Source organism: Grus americana, chromosome 15, assembly GCF_028858705.1.
Source record: "Grus americana isolate bGruAme1 chromosome 15, bGruAme1.mat, whole genome shotgun sequence".
Taxonomy (NCBI): domain Eukaryota; kingdom Metazoa; phylum Chordata; class Aves; order Gruiformes; family Gruidae; genus Grus; species Grus americana.
Window position 1 is genome coordinate 14011149 of NC_072866.1, and position 15342 is coordinate 14026490.

Here is a 15342-nt window from a genome sequence, read left to right on the forward strand (position 1 = left end):
GGACGGCACCCCCGGGCACGGGGAGAAAAACAGGGCGGTGGTTGTAAACATGCCCCACCGAGCGGAGAGGGGCTGAGCCTACCACCCGGCCACAGCCGCAACTAAGGAAAGGCCGAGGGGCCAAGGTCTGTGCCCCAGCCAGGCTGTGAGCCCCGGGCAAGGCAGGGCTTGGAAAAAGGGGGGGTGGGGTGGGGTGTGTGTTTATGGAGCACAGGAGTGGTGCTGGGGCTCAGGGGTTTAAAAACAAACATTTCAAACCTGCATTGCACCAGGCAGCTACTGACCTGTGATTCTCTTCCAAAATGTCAAGGTGTGCTGAAGAGCGCAAGGCACTACTGCACAGCTACGCCAAGAGGGAAAAGGAGGAAAAAATAAAAATTCAAGCCCCAGCTATTTATTCCCAGAACTGAGATCCCACTTCTCACAGGCAGGAGCCATGATCTCTTGTAGTTGGGAGAACCCGCCCTGCCTACACTATGGCAACGGATAGTCTCTGGTGATAAAAAAATAGGGAAAAGCAGCTTTATTTCTTGTTTCAAATATTACATGCACTTTCAAAAATTAAACCTCTTTATTTAAACATCTCAATAGCATCTGGTCAGTTTGGAGGCAGCAAAGAACAGACATTTTGAAAAGCATTTACAAAAATACATTGCACAAAGTCCTATCTTGCTTTTTTAAAAATAAGTTAGTGTTATTCAAAATATTCCCACCCCAGCTACCTAATTTCAATTTATACAGGATAATTCTAATTTTAAATATGTAACCTATAATATGAAAACACCTGTACATGTGTAATCTAGCTCCTCTGCGTAGGCCATAGGTTCTGTCTCCAGCTCAAGTGAAAAAAAGTTCTTCACGCGGAGACTTTTTTTAAACATTCGAGGACTGTTGTGCAACATACATAACTCTATTCAGAAAACCAGTCAGCAGTTCCATGTGTTAACAGTTCCTGTGTAACTATAAAATGCGTTGGAACAGCAAGATAAAAATTCCACATACAAGTACATTTCAGGATCTCCAAAGTAGCAATCCTAAGGGGGCAATAAGCAGTTTCATTTCATTCTATGTGGAAAAGTTGCTTCCGAGAGCAAGACACGGCTCTAGTCACTCCCGACTAAGGTTTCTGGGGATGATGTAAAGAACGCCCATGTATTTCAATCCGGCAGTACTGAGCAGAAATCTCTTGTAGAACAGCAAGTAGCAAGGTTTACCTCAGTCATGTTTTCCACATACTGCGCTCTCACAGTACAACGTCGTAACAATGAACCAGCTTAAAGAGTTATTGTCCCAAAGAGATCACTTTTGACAAATTAAGATTAATTGCTGTATACTAATGTTTACTGAACAATTTAGCAGGCTTATCAGCTCCAATCCAGTTAGTCAGTACATCAAGGTCGATTCGGACTTAACACTAAAGAAGAACAAACTGGCCAAGTTGCTATGGTAAAAACCTTTAAAATAACTTCAGTTACTTAAAGTTATCCCTGACTTTTAGAGCAATTCATGGCCACAAATTACAGTAAAGCATTCTCAGTCGCTGGTGTTTAAATTAGTTTTGGTTGTGTTAACTTTCCCTGACAGTAATACTTATTATATTCAATAGGTATCAAAGAAGCCCTTTTGGATCCACCAAAAAGGGCAAAACCAAGGGTCAACTGAAGGACACCTTTAGCCACAGTCAGTGTTTAAAATGTACCACAGTTTTCGGCTTATGGTGCCAAGCTAACAGAAGTATGCAGTTAAGTCCTGGATTTAAAACAACCAGATTCCTAGTTGCGGAAAGTGTAGTTTATTCTTTAAAAAAACCCACCAAAACCCTATACATTCATTTGTAATAAAATAAGTGTCACCTGTGTGCCAACTGGGCTTTATGAACCAGAGTAGTTTGCATGCATTATTTCTCTCAGCATGTACACAGAAATAATAAGCTGAACTGGCAATTACAAGCTGAGCATTAGAACAAATAAAAATTATTTTTTATACAGTTCTGCTGACAGTCTTCTGCCTTTATGAGAGGATCAATAGTTCTGCTGTTTATCTTGCATCCTCATCCTTTAAAGATTCCAGTGTTCTAGGCTTTCCGGTATATACAAATTGAGAACAAAATGTACAACAAAACCAACCCAAGCTGTAGTGTAGGAGATTATTCGGCAGGTTTCCCATGCACTCTGAACCGATACAGGCAGGTATATTCTGCGTGTCCCCAGTTAGAAAAAATTCTCAGTTCCACTATTTGGAACGCGTTTTCACTTTTCTCCTGGAGAAGCAGAAAGCAAACACACAAACCAGAGTTAGGTTTCTAGTACAAACAGGAGCAACTGAAGTTGCTTTCTTAGATTCCTGCAACTACCAGCTTTTATTAAGAACTTGCCCAAGTCATGCCTTGGGAACTTTCTGCTGCTTTGAAGAGAACCTTCCTCACCGTACAACTAGTTATTTCTGAAGGCAGTCAGAAGCAGCATGAGGCAGACTCTTCATGTGTTTAGCATCTTCACACCATTTGTGTCTAGGAGGCACAAGCCTTTCCTCTCCTCTACTCTATTTAGACCACAGGTTTTGAGGCAGATCGGTAGATATTTTTTACCTCAGTTTCTACAGTGTCCAACAGAGAAGGAGGCCTTTTTCCCTCACTGCTCATCGTGCGCTACCATAGAGAATATGAGTATCTTTTTCCTGACACTTTAAATATTATCATCCAGACCTACCATCACTGGAAACATCTGCAGTGGTTCTCCTCCTTGGTCATAGACATACTGTCCTAGTAGCTTTCCTTCTTCTTGATATTCATCGTCCAGACCCTATAGCAACAGGATAAAGATTTTTGCTTTTGTCAAATTTTAAGTCAAACCAAAACCAGAACCATGCCTGCATAAGTGAGTATCAACAGACAGCACTCAGTATTCTATCAAACCAGGATTGGAATGTTTCCTGTGTAACTTCATGCTTGTTCAGGCATAGCTCTGTATTTGAGTTTCCTGCACTGCAAATAGTTGTGCTATGTTTATATGTTTTCATGGTCAAATCCCTTATTTCCATGGCAAAAGCACTATCACAGTGTACAATAAACTGCTCAGGACAAACAAGAAGGAGAAGAGATCAAGGTTATAAACAAGGCTGAAGTCAAGATTCAGATGCTTGCAGATGACTGCTTAAGCATTTAAAAGAACTAGAGAAGAAGTTCTCAGATACCACAACTATACTCTGATGTAGCCTGTTCTGCAATCATGCCTACGCAACTGTGGTGCTAGTTAAAATCAATTTAAAAAAAAAGATTTAAGGCACATCATAGATAAGGTGAAGACCCAAAATTGTGGTGGGGGGAGGGAGAGGAGTGGAGGAAGGATGGAACAATTAGTGTATGAAAGAACTATACCATCATCTCCTTCCAAGAGTGTTTACTGCTGTATAAAGCAAGATAAAAGAAACCCCCTCCCCCAAAATTAGTTGTAATACTTCTTATTCCTAATCTCATAGCTGAAAAAAAAAAAAAAAAAGCAATTTTAGGAGCAATGACAGAAACAGTTTCTCTTCTTAGCTGTCCTCCCTTAAGCCATTATTTTCAAAGACATTAACACAAATATTCTTCATGCATACAAACACCAACTTAAGTTTAGAGACAGACTTACATATACTGAGAAGTTCCTAGGAGCACTGGTGATGTTTCCTGTTGGTGAAAGTGTTTTTGGTATGTGTTCCACTGTAAAGGCAGTTGGGTAGATCTTCATTGAAAGTCTAACTACAAGATACCCCTGTGATCCTTTGAAAGCCCAGCAGTTTCCTGGATACATGTCCGGCTAGACAGGAGTAGGGGGAAAGAACAGGATGGGACACAACAGCAACAACAAACACCCCCATCCACAAGAACTCTGTAATGATTTTTTTTTTTGTAATAAGGAGTTGTAATGAATTCTGAATTATTAGGGACAGTCTTAGTAAGTGGTGGAATATAATCTATTTGGTAGAACTCTTCAGAAAGACATCATATCCACCTGAACTACCAGCAGTGTTTTGAAGACCCGCCTTGAGATTATGTCTCAATAGGAACCCTCCCAGTGCTCATGCTTTGCAGAAGTGCAATGCACCACCCAAACCTCCTGTAAGGGCCTTAATTTTGCTAAAGTAGTTCCTGGGCACTGCTTAAGTCCTACCAGAAGAATCCCACTCTTGGGAACATAGTTCAAAGTACCCCTGCCCCCAATGTCTTACAGACAGAAACATACAGCATCCAAAACCAACCCAAATCACTCAACGCAAAATAACATTGCTGAATTTGTTTACTCGGCCTTTAACTACCTGAATCACCACTCTGGGAGACTGAGAGAAGTACCACAGAGGAATTCCAAAGAGGCTGATTAATGCTGTCTTGGTCTCATAGGTTTCAGAACAGCGAGTACTCAGAATGCTGCCACCTCAAAAAGAAATATACCAGATTAGCAGAAAATCACTCATTTCTTCCCGAAAACTTTTAAGGCAGAGATTTGTACAAAGCTTAATGAACATACCAGTTATTTTCCTCAGAAAAAAACTATTAAAGGTATTGCTAAAGTCTAATAATTTTCTGGGGAAACAATGCTTCTATCAAGTAGTGTTTAAGAACATTAAAGGCTCTGCATTTAAGAGGGCTTAAAAAGCACACATTTTCCCTGGTGAGTTCAGTGGTGTGCACACCTCACACAAACAGATCCGTGGTTTTCTATTATCCAGTTGTACGCGTGCTTCAAAGAACTGTTCTACCCCTATCCGTCCGTACCTAGGCTGATACATAACCCTGTAAACACCACACAGACTGGGGTAGTTTCATGATCAGGCAATACACAAGGATGCTCTACTAACTTTTAGTCTTCGTTTTAAGATTTTTAGTAAATGCTACAAATAACATGAATAGTAAAAATGGTGTTTCTTCTATTTACCTCCAGATTCCAAGGCGAAATCCACCATACCAGTCTTGTCTTGAGAGTAGAGTTTCAATGCGTTGTTTACAATAATTTGTGCTTGCTACACATGTACGCATAGAAGAGGAGAATGGAAAGATTTTAATAATATCAAGTGATAAAATTGATACATACACATCTGAAGTTGCAAGCATCTTTTTGAGATGCTGCACCATCACAAGTCTTTGAAAGCATCTGTCTTGACAGAGGCTATTTTTAACGCATGGTTGTCTGTCTTAAAATACAAGTTCACAGTGCATCTTGACTGGTGTTTTCTTCAAAAGTTGCATTCTTTCCCCCACCTTCCCAAGACCCTAGCGTACTTTGAAAAAAACAAATGTTCACAACTGGCAACAAGCAATGCCATAAGAATACACTTGATAAAGCATTTTCTGTGGTTCTCCCCATTTCAATTAATGTTCCTGACATCTCTTAAATTAACATTTATATTGTCAGTCAGGGTCCACAAAATGCCTATAAAAGGGCTCTTTACTGTTTTAGTTGAACTTTTGAGAACTTAAACTCACTCACCGCTTCTGTGATTCCAGAAATCCCTGCATTAGTCACAGCATTTGTTACTACTTCAGATGTTAGTTTTTGGTTTGTAGCAGACATGTGGAGAGTAACATTCTTGAGGATTTGCAACTCTAGATCCCGCAACAAGGTCTGGAGATCACTTTTGCTCACAAAATTGGATGCAAGCCATTGGAGAAGTGATTCAGGAAAGTCTTGTTGTTGATCACCAAAAAGCATTAGCTTGACAGATTCTTTGACCTGGGCATCTACCTAGTAGAAGCCATTAACAATTATAATATAAATTAGTCTTTATAACCATTAAGTAATTATATATATATTTTTATATAAAATAGGCACACATGAAATCAAAAATACATTCAGTACCAGATAGAAGCCTAGCTTTCACATGTGTTTTACCCACATGTACTTACACTGGAATAACAGACCAGTCAGGTGTGCAGAAGAACATATGGGAAACCTGGATGCTTCATCGGTTTGGTGAAGATGATACATCTAACAAGGCCCCAGCAAACTGCAGTTTACATTAGTGGTCTACTACAGCGCTGTGGCAGTGCTAAGAGGAGTGGTGTACTTGCTAGTTAAGCAAGTCGGTTAATCACTCACAGTGTGCTTCGATTCCATACAATAGCTAGATCATATTTGAGTATTATCACAAGACGGTATTTTAGTCAAAGTTGATAATCCCGTATCAATACTTACTGATGTATTTTGTTCTGGTCAGACCTTATAAAAGACTTCAAGAGAACTTAAGCATGATGTTTTAAAACAACTCTCAGATAACAAGCCTAACTTGATTTTACGTAATTTTTTTTTCCACGTTTCCATGGGTTTGCAAAATACATCAGTAAGGACAGCAAAGTACTGCATACTGAACTCCTATTGTGTCATATCTTAAACACAAAAGACCCTGCCATTGTAGAAAACAAGCCATAAACTCTTGTCTAGTAAAGTGTTACGCACTAATGGAAAAAGTTTACAGTACCACTACAAAAACATTGCCATTCTTTAAGATGAATACTACCCCCACATTACTTATTGCAGTGTGTTTCAAAAAAGTTAGTGAACAAAATCAAGTAGCACCAAGTTTTATTGGGACAGTTACAGAACCTACTTTTTCATGAATGACATCTATTTTCTCGCAAGCCGTCTTCGCACTTTCCCCAGTTAACAGCTCCAATTTCATCTGAGACAACTCTAGTTCTAGCTTTTTAACTTTGGAGAGAAGTTGACTATGTTCATCGTCATCTCTGACAAAAACAAGGAGTCAATAATTAGGAAAAGGTAGTTTGTATTAGACAAGTATGTTCTCTCACCTTTGGAATTTGATGGAGTGATTCAAAGTGCTTTTCATGTTCAGTTATTCACTATGATAAACATTGTGAGCTTGCAGTTCCTTGAAGATGTTATTTAAAGCATATATAGGATTAATATATTCAAAGCAAAGTATTCTGAAGTTGTGAACAAATCCAGCAGTGATGAACATCACCAGGCTGACAAGTTAATAACTCAAACATATATAGATTTGGGGGACTTTAATGTTTCTGGCAAACTAGTCAAACTTTATTTGCATGAGTTTGCCACTGGTTAGAGCAAGTTTCAGGTTACCTTACTTAAACCAAAATAACTTTAGAGGCAGGTGTTGAGTTAAGCCTAAGTAGCAGGTCACATATGACCAATATAGATCAGTGTTCGATGCATGCTATGGAAAAAATATCAGCCAGCATTCTAAAGCCATTTTACATTTAGATCCAATTTAAATGACAACTCAACAAATAAGGGTTTCTTTTCCTCTGCCCAATGGGGAAGCTACTTAATGAAGTGCTGCAGTTTTTATCCTGGTATTACACAGTACATGAGTGGAAAGTACTATAGCTGACAAACCAAAACCAAAAGATGACTGTTGGAATTGATACAATTAAAGAATTTAAATATAAAGCCTATCAAAAGCAGTTACTGTATACTTCAGTAAGCAATTTGAGGAAAAATTCTAATGCTTTTAGAAGAGGACGAGAAGTCACTCATTCTCCTCCAGTACATAAACAGCTTTCTCTAGTAAAAAATGCAGCTGTAGGATTGCTCACACACTGAAAGTGGGCCTTATGCTGATGTTCAGCTACTGTAAGACAGAGGTACTCCTGCTGGCAATACAAACTCTTCAGGTCAGTTAACTGACACAAAGAAAGGTACTGTTGTGTTTCAGAGAAGAACATGTATATCGCCATCAGTTAGCATCAGGATTGAAAAAAGCAAAATATGTTTGAAAAGTTCTTTTACCTCACTGTTTTTGCTTTGGCTATGTCAAGCTCCTTCTGGATGTCCTAAAAAATACAGAAGTTAGTTTTAACATATAGAAAGAAAAACAAGTGACAAAGAGGATAAAGAATGTTAAATGAAAATGACAGATTTTAGCACCACCTATACAGGACTGTGTCCCACACTTATGTTTGTGCCTCTGTATAATACGATTTCATTCCAAACAGAACCTGCCTCACTGGTCAAGTGAATATTTTTTAGTCTCTGGAATGAAACTCCCTCCAAGAAGAGGGAGCAAGAACACAAACAAGTTTTGAGATTTATGAACTCTAACAGCTAGAGTAAAGCAGACGGGGGTTTGGGATAGCCAACAAAAAACTTGGTCTGTTTCATCAAAAGATTACAATCAGAGCAAGTTTAGCTCTGATTAAGTTAGCTTTCAATACCTTGGATTCAGCAGAGAGTTTTCCAAGAAGGCCTTCCAGTGTCAGGATGCGCAACTCATGTTCTCGATGTAAAGCCAGGAAGTCAGTCTTAAAAACCGGGGAAGAAAGAGGTGGTTTATTTTCTTCTGGAGTACAAATAGCATAATTGATATTTTCTACAAAGCATAACTTTTATTTCATTTTGAGTGCTTAAGTGATTTATCCTGCAAGTGTGAGAAATTACAGAACCCTGTAATAAATAGAAAGGCCCAATTCAGCTGTAGTAGGGGTTATACACAGGGAAGTTTACCACAAAACCCCTTCTTTGTCACTAGCCCTTCCTATAGTCATTTTTCTCCGTATAAAAACAGGATAAATCCAGCTGCTTTTCAGCTATGAAGATTCTACTTCAGACCACCTATCTGGAATTAATTCTTTGTCAGCAATAACAAAGGAGGAATAAATGCCAATGACTACTCCCTGGCATTTACTACTTATCAGTTATGTCTGTAGCAGAAAAAGAATCCCAAAGTCAAATCGCTAATAATCTGCATTATTAAAATAGAATATTTTGATCAGTATCAGAAAGCATCAATAACTATCTTACCTTTTCCTCCATTTTCATCTCTTTAAGATGTTGATCCATCACATTTTTTATTAGCTTCAATGTTTCACTTTTGTCACTCATCTGGGCAACCTGATCTTGAAGATTATGAAGTAGAAGCATCACTTTGCTATATTTTTCATCATGGTGATGGCATCTGTCAGACACGAAGGCCATTTGCTTTTCCAGCTCACTTATACGACCAGAATCAAAGATATTTATGGTATCCTGTGGTATAAAGATATTTTTTTATATATAAAAAAGACATTTATTTATGTTACTCTTATGTGTCAAGTAGTTATTGCAAAATATTGAAGACATGGGAGTTAAGAAGTCTTAAAAGACATGAAAATTCTTCCCTACAGACTGTTCCCCCTTACCTTTGGAGGTTGCACAGAGTGAAAAGAATCAGCCTGTGGTTCAGGAACATGAATGGAGTCATCTATTCTCTGTGTTCTATCAATTCTTGTCCAATTCAACGAAGGTAATAATGAAACGAAGCCATCAAACCCCCAGAACCATATACCTAGATCGGAAACAAAAAGCAAAAAGGCTGTTCAAGAGAATTCTCCCTCAAGACTGCTTCTATCTACAAATTGTCTTCTTTCTTAAGGACACAAGCTACCTTAAGTTTGCAAGGAACACATCACACAGTGGACATTATTCCAGTCTAAATAACAATTTTAAAGCTGGCTCATGCTGATTTTTAAGTCAAGCACTCAAGAATATTAGAGAACACTCATCGGTATAACTCGTACGGTTGTATGGGAGGCAACTTGTGCTTATATACCATGATATATGCTTAATCTCATACTATTGCTTCCCTGAGACCTAGATCTCATTTACTGATTAAGACAGGCCATGCTCATTGAAGGCAGATGTAAATACTGCTTGTTATCTCAATGGAAAACATCTTGCCGTATACCCTACTTACTACATACCCCATTGTACAATATCTAACAAAAGTTGGAGGAAACAGACTTCCATGGAAACAATCTAGCATTTCACAAAAATTACACTTATTTTTGTAGTGTCTTAGTGAGAAGTAGCAGTATTTTCTACACAGGGTAACTTCTTCCTTTCTTATTCTCCCTAGTACAGAGGATTTTGAATCCCTGCTGTAAGTTTCTGATAAGCTTCATCTCCTCCCCAAAGTAGCTACAAGTTTTTTTAGGACATGCAAAGACATGAAACTGCTTTTCGGAAATGGCCCAGCACTTTCAGTAAGTATTTTAAACTGACTTTGTTTATTTCCAATTAGACAGCTGGCCTAGAATATCATCAACTAACCAGTCTAAATAGCAGTATTTTAAGCAACTAAAGCATAGCCTAGAGCAAAGGAAAGATTTAGGATGAGTTGATAAAAGAATTTAAGCACAGTTTCATGGAGATTGGCAACAATCAAAGTCATCAGGATGCAGCCTACTCTTTATGAGTTCATTGCTATTCCTATGACGGGATGTTAAGAAAAAAAAAAAAGAGGACTTCAGTGCATTTACTTACTCACCCTCTCTCTGTCTAAAGAGCTCTATGAAATTAAATCAAGGGTACCGCTTTCATGGCAACAGGAAAGCTCATCGACTTATCAGAACTTTGAAAGCTTGAATTACTGCCCTGTTCACAAACTTGCTCTTCTTTTGCTTCTGCATCTTCTTCATAAACCAAAAGCTGAACTAAAAATGCTATTTTGGAGCAGCAGTAGTAAGTATGTATCAATTTGTATTATAACTAAACAATTCACATACCTAGGAGAAACAGGAGTGGGATAAGCAGCAGTAATAGCTTGTAGATCTTTGGAAGGCATCTAAAGAGAGAAGAAAGGTTGCAAGAAACAATACATTTATTGTATTTTATTGTTTTATATTATAACTGGGTAAATAATTTGCTCACAGAACAGTTTTTTCAAAGGATACACACCTTCTAAGAAGAAACACCTTGAGCAAAGACATCAGAGTAACAAGTTGATACCACCCAGTTCTAAGCAGCCTGAACATGCCAGAAGCTGCCCTCCCTAGAAGACAAAAAGTGGTAGTGTGAAATGTAGTTACTGCAGCACATGTTCAAAGAAACCAAGCAGAGGGAAATGCAACTGTGGCCAAGAGTACTTTGCACAGCAGAGAAATGCATGAGTACGGGCAATGCGTGCAACTTATTAACATATAGATATCACAAGTATGATAGCATTAGAATGTCAGCTACTCAACAAAACCAACGGTCATGCAAAAAGATGAAATGCTTATTTGTTACAACATCACTATCTTGCCAGAAATTCAGTATTAATGCTTGAATCCAAGTTACCACGCACTGAAGTCCTCAATATGTTTCAAGAAATGCACAGATTAGGAGCATCAGTTTTTGCTAAGAGGAATGCCATGATAGGAAGCAACCAAACACACCCCATTGTTCTCGACACCCCACATTCTGTGCTATTCACACACTCATTCCCTCATGAAACAGTCTAGTTAGTCTCCCATTATGCCTGTGAACAGGCAGATACCCTCTCATTAAGCATATTTTGGTCAATAAAGAAAGTACAGTAGCACATGCATTTCAAGATACAAAAGCTACAGCGTAAGCACAGTTAAATTAGTGCAAGCCACATGCTGCGGATTCCTAGTTTGTCAACAGGCACAGGCAACACACGCACACGTGGATTAGGATAGTAACCTGGAGAAAGAACGGCCAGCCAAAGTAGAGACACCACCTTCTGAGACACAAGCCATCCCGTTGCTCCCACTGTTTGCAACATGTGAAGCATAAAGTAACCTAGATCATAACAAATTAACTCTATGTGGTAACATACATAAATGAATTGAAGGTTCTTTTGCAGTACATGCCCCTGCCCATTACATGTTCTGCACAGTTTTAAACCATACCTTTCAATAATGTACAAGCTTGGTTCTTCACTATTTGAAAACAAAGCAAGCCACTAATAAATATAAAGCCAAGTAAAACCAAGACAATTTAGAAACAGAACCCTCACATATAAACGGAATGATCATCTGTGCAGTTAGAATATCACTTCTCCAAAAATCAACAAAAGTTTACATTTTGTAACATGGCATTGTTAAACATGCTAAGTATAACAGAGAATAGCAAAAAAGTACTACCATAAAAACAAGTTTTAAGCACATCATTACTTTAAAGGCATCTTATTTGTTCCAAATTATACACCGAGTTCCTTATCTAGGTTCATGTGCAGAAGAGGAAATAAAGATTTTAAATCCCAGTGAAAGAATAACGATGTCTAAGAAATACTGATAAGTAATAGAAAATATTCTCTACTAAAAATTACAAGCAGCAAATTTTTATTAAACTGAATGTCTCCAAGGATCTTCAGTATGTCAGTTTTGAGTCTCTTAAAAAGAGCAAAACCAACAACAACAAAAACCCAATGTAACAAGATGCTGTAACTTAAAGCCCACTGAAGCCAACAATTGCTATATCCAAGACTAGGACTGTTCATTCTACAGAACAAACTATGTAGCACACATTTAGAAAGTAATCCTACATTTTTAGATTAGGAGATACGCCTCGGTTAATCTGAGGGATTATAGACATACCAACCCAATATTTTGCAAAGCATTTAGGTGATTGAAGTGTCTCAAATCATTTTCCTTTGCTGAATAAAGAGCGCTCAACAGATTCTTGATGCCTCTGTCATTCAAGCTAGGGAACGCTCATCTCACAGGGAAGATTCTATCCCTATATAAGATTCCTGTAAAAATTGACTATCACTAGAACAAAAATAAAATGTTAAAAACCCTTTATTCAAATAATCTGCATACCAATACCTCATACCCTACTTTCATTTAAAGGCAGCTTTTCAACCTATTGAGCATACAGACTTCCCCAAAGTGCAACGAATTAACAATCTGACTTGTTCTTTCTAACATACAAGGTGTATGCTGTCCCTACACCTTGCTTCTACTAATAGGTAAGCAGTCTGCCAAGCTTGTACAAAAGCCAGTATCAGAACAAGAAGTCAAACAGGAAAGGTGTTAAGCAAGTTAATTTTCTAGACATTTACACTTTTATTCTAATTTGATAGATAAAGGTTAAAAAACCCAAACACAAACCAACATGTATGATTAATATTGTGAGATTGCGATGCAAAATAAAAGCAAAATAAAAAAGGTCCAAGTCAACCTGCGTAAGAAAAGGTGTGCCAAATGGTTCTTGCTACCCTTTTAGCCCATGAGGATTGCATGTGGTCTGTGGTGTATATTTCAAGATGTTTCTTCCCCTTACAGTCATCACCTGTTGGTTGTGGTAACAGTGGATTAATGGGACAAAGCCAGGATCAAATCGTTACAAGATAACTTGAACAAGTCTACTTCATAATATCAGTTATTAAAAACCACTAAACAAACTTCAGTGGAATGATACTTGCTTGGGGAAACATTACAGTACACCAGTCACCATTCTCCCCCCTACAGCTAAGTTGCAAACCAAACGTTTACTTTGTAGCTTCCATAGAGTCATGGGGCATCTGATACTACTATTATAGCAACAACCTGGTGTACAGCCCAAGGCTAAAAGACAACATCAATCATTATACTTACATATTGATTCCTCATTTACACCAAGATGGCTATCTCCTCTGTAAAATTCCTTTACATTCATGCTTCCACAGTAGTCTGAGTGAGCTGCAACACATTCAGAAAGCATACATGGAATGTAACTCAAGTTCAAAGCCTTTCATATATGCCTACTTTAGCTACATTATACACAGATTTTAGCTGAACTGGCTTGGTTCAGTATTAAAGCCAGGTTACCCACAGGAAACCCAAAGAATGATCAAGGAAGAAGCCTACTGTGTGCAGTCTTATTTTTTCTTCTTCAAGTAAGAGGTTCAAAAATCTTTCTGCTTCTTTTCAGCTAATAAAGTTAGTAAAAAAAACCCCTAAGTAACAACTCATCAAATCTTGAGTCTCTATTCCCATTATTCTGTCAAATGGGCCAACAGTTACATCTTTGTGTTGATTTTATCAGAGATCTTAAAAGACCGAGAAGAGAGCATTAGCAAGTTATAAGGCACTAAGGCAGAGAGAACAGGAGTGAACAAAGTTTTATTCACACACTCATAGAGCATGTGTTATAGAAGAGAAAACACCAAAGAAGAATTGAACATTTTCAATGAAAACAAGATATGCTTTAGAGTAGTAGTGCAGAGTGATGATGGCAGTTTTAGTTTTGCAAGACAGATCTAATCAAGCTTTAAGTGCACAGTGGGGTTAAGAGTAACAAGATAGTCCAAACTTAGACATTTAAAAGTTTGAATTTGACACTATCACACGCGTTTTTTGAAAGTCAAGTTTCTCAATTTAAACACTGCCTTCTACCACTTCCTAGTAAAAATCAACAGGTGGCTCTTAACTGTAACACAGATCTCTCATATGCGAATCCTGATACTTCCAAAACAGAAGGAAAGTACGAAAAGGGTAGCAAAACTGAGATAATTAAATAATAATAAAAAGAGGGAGAAAGACAGGAGCCAGTGAAAAGACTGTAGAAAAAGATCACTGTAGTGCCAAAGATGAAGTCCGTAGAAGAGGGAAAAAAAATCCCACAAACACACCCAACACACACACACACACACTGGCTCTGTGTGGAGACCAAGGCAGACAACTGAAAAGGTACCTTTAAATTCATAACCCAGCTTCAGCAAAACCATTTGAAATAGTTGCACTAACAGTGATGCAAAAGATGCTGCAGCATTTTTGATCAATCGCAGGATCTTACTCACGTAGAAATAGGTTCCTCCTATTGAAAAAAACAGTGTGAACACAAATTATTCACCTACACAAAGATGTACTTCTATCCTCTGGTGACCATTAGCTTGTGGAAGAGTGAGGACGAAGCATGGTAAGCCTTTGTTTAGCCAGGAGTATGAAACTTAAGCAGGTGTGGTTTGAAAAGTCTGGATGCGCTAGATAATACAGCAAAGCTTTTGTAAGAACTACACATCCTAGGGGAAAATGCCTTCAAGACAGAATGCATGACTTCAGCAAGAATACCTTTTCTTTGTGAGAATTAAGAACTCTAAATAGCAAAGAACCCCTTGTTCACAGAACTCAGGATTTCTCAATGGTGTGAGCTGTTGATACTGATTTTGCAAGTCACAGCTCCAAAGAGACAACCTACATTCTCATTTTGGATTTGGAAGGGTGAGGACTATTTCACCTTCTCCTCCACCTTTACATTGGAGGAAGTTACTGCAGTGGTTTGCCTCAAGTGCTAGAGACACACACTTCTTCAGAGCCGCAAGAACAAAGCTGCAGTCCCTAGAATCAGCCACATCCCAAAAACCTGCCATGATTGTGTGCCCCTTCCCCCACCCTCCCCAAGTTTAACCCAAACTACTGGATTAAAGTTCAGAGGAATGTACAAGGATGAGTTCCTTGTAAAATTTTCCTGTGTGAATACAAACTCAGGAGCACAGAAAACAGTTTTCACACAGTTGTCACTTTTTGTTCATTACGCTAAGCCAGCAGAATTCCTATCTATGCTACACATTTACCAAAAATAAATATTTGCCTCAAAGCATTTAAAGTCACACCTTACAGTTCAAACAAACTCATTTCTT

At 38.2% G+C, this 15342-nt stretch overlaps 1 protein-coding gene across 17 annotated transcripts in view; it reads right to left on the reverse strand.

The window, feature by feature from the left end:
- Positions 1 to 552: 552 nt before the first annotated feature.
- The window catches only part of SUN1 (Sad1 and UNC84 domain containing 1), a 35326-nt gene continuing 20536 nt past the window's right edge, over positions 553 to 15342 (reverse strand). For 6 of the 17 annotated variants that reach the window (XM_054843456.1, XM_054843446.1, XM_054843455.1 and 3 more), the window contains 17 exons: positions 14397 to 14519; positions 13319 to 13402; positions 12903 to 13013; positions 11421 to 11519; positions 10671 to 10764; positions 10499 to 10557; positions 9134 to 9279; positions 8757 to 8981; positions 8171 to 8257; positions 7746 to 7789; positions 6579 to 6718; positions 5466 to 5716; positions 4914 to 4998; positions 4297 to 4412; positions 3630 to 3797; positions 2709 to 2801; positions 553 to 2260 (listed from right to left, as the gene is read on the reverse strand). In XM_054843456.1, coding sequence (XP_054699431.1) covers positions 2147 to 2260; positions 2709 to 2801; positions 3630 to 3797; positions 4297 to 4412; positions 4914 to 4998; positions 5466 to 5716; positions 6579 to 6718; positions 7746 to 7789; positions 8171 to 8257; positions 8757 to 8981; positions 9134 to 9279; positions 10499 to 10557; positions 10671 to 10764; positions 11421 to 11519; positions 12903 to 13013; positions 13319 to 13402; positions 14397 to 14519 — 2039 coding nt within the window. In that variant the 3' untranslated portion in view covers positions 553 to 2146. Of the gene's footprint in view, positions 2261 to 2708; positions 2802 to 3629; positions 3798 to 4296; positions 4413 to 4913; positions 4999 to 5465; positions 5721 to 6578; positions 6719 to 7745; positions 7790 to 8170; positions 8258 to 8756; positions 8982 to 9133; positions 9280 to 10498; positions 10558 to 10670; positions 10765 to 11420; positions 11520 to 12902; positions 13014 to 13318; positions 13403 to 14396; positions 14520 to 15342 lie in introns of all 17 variants that reach the window. The other 11 variants (XM_054843459.1, XM_054843449.1, XM_054843450.1 and 8 more) reach the window with 6 other exon arrangements.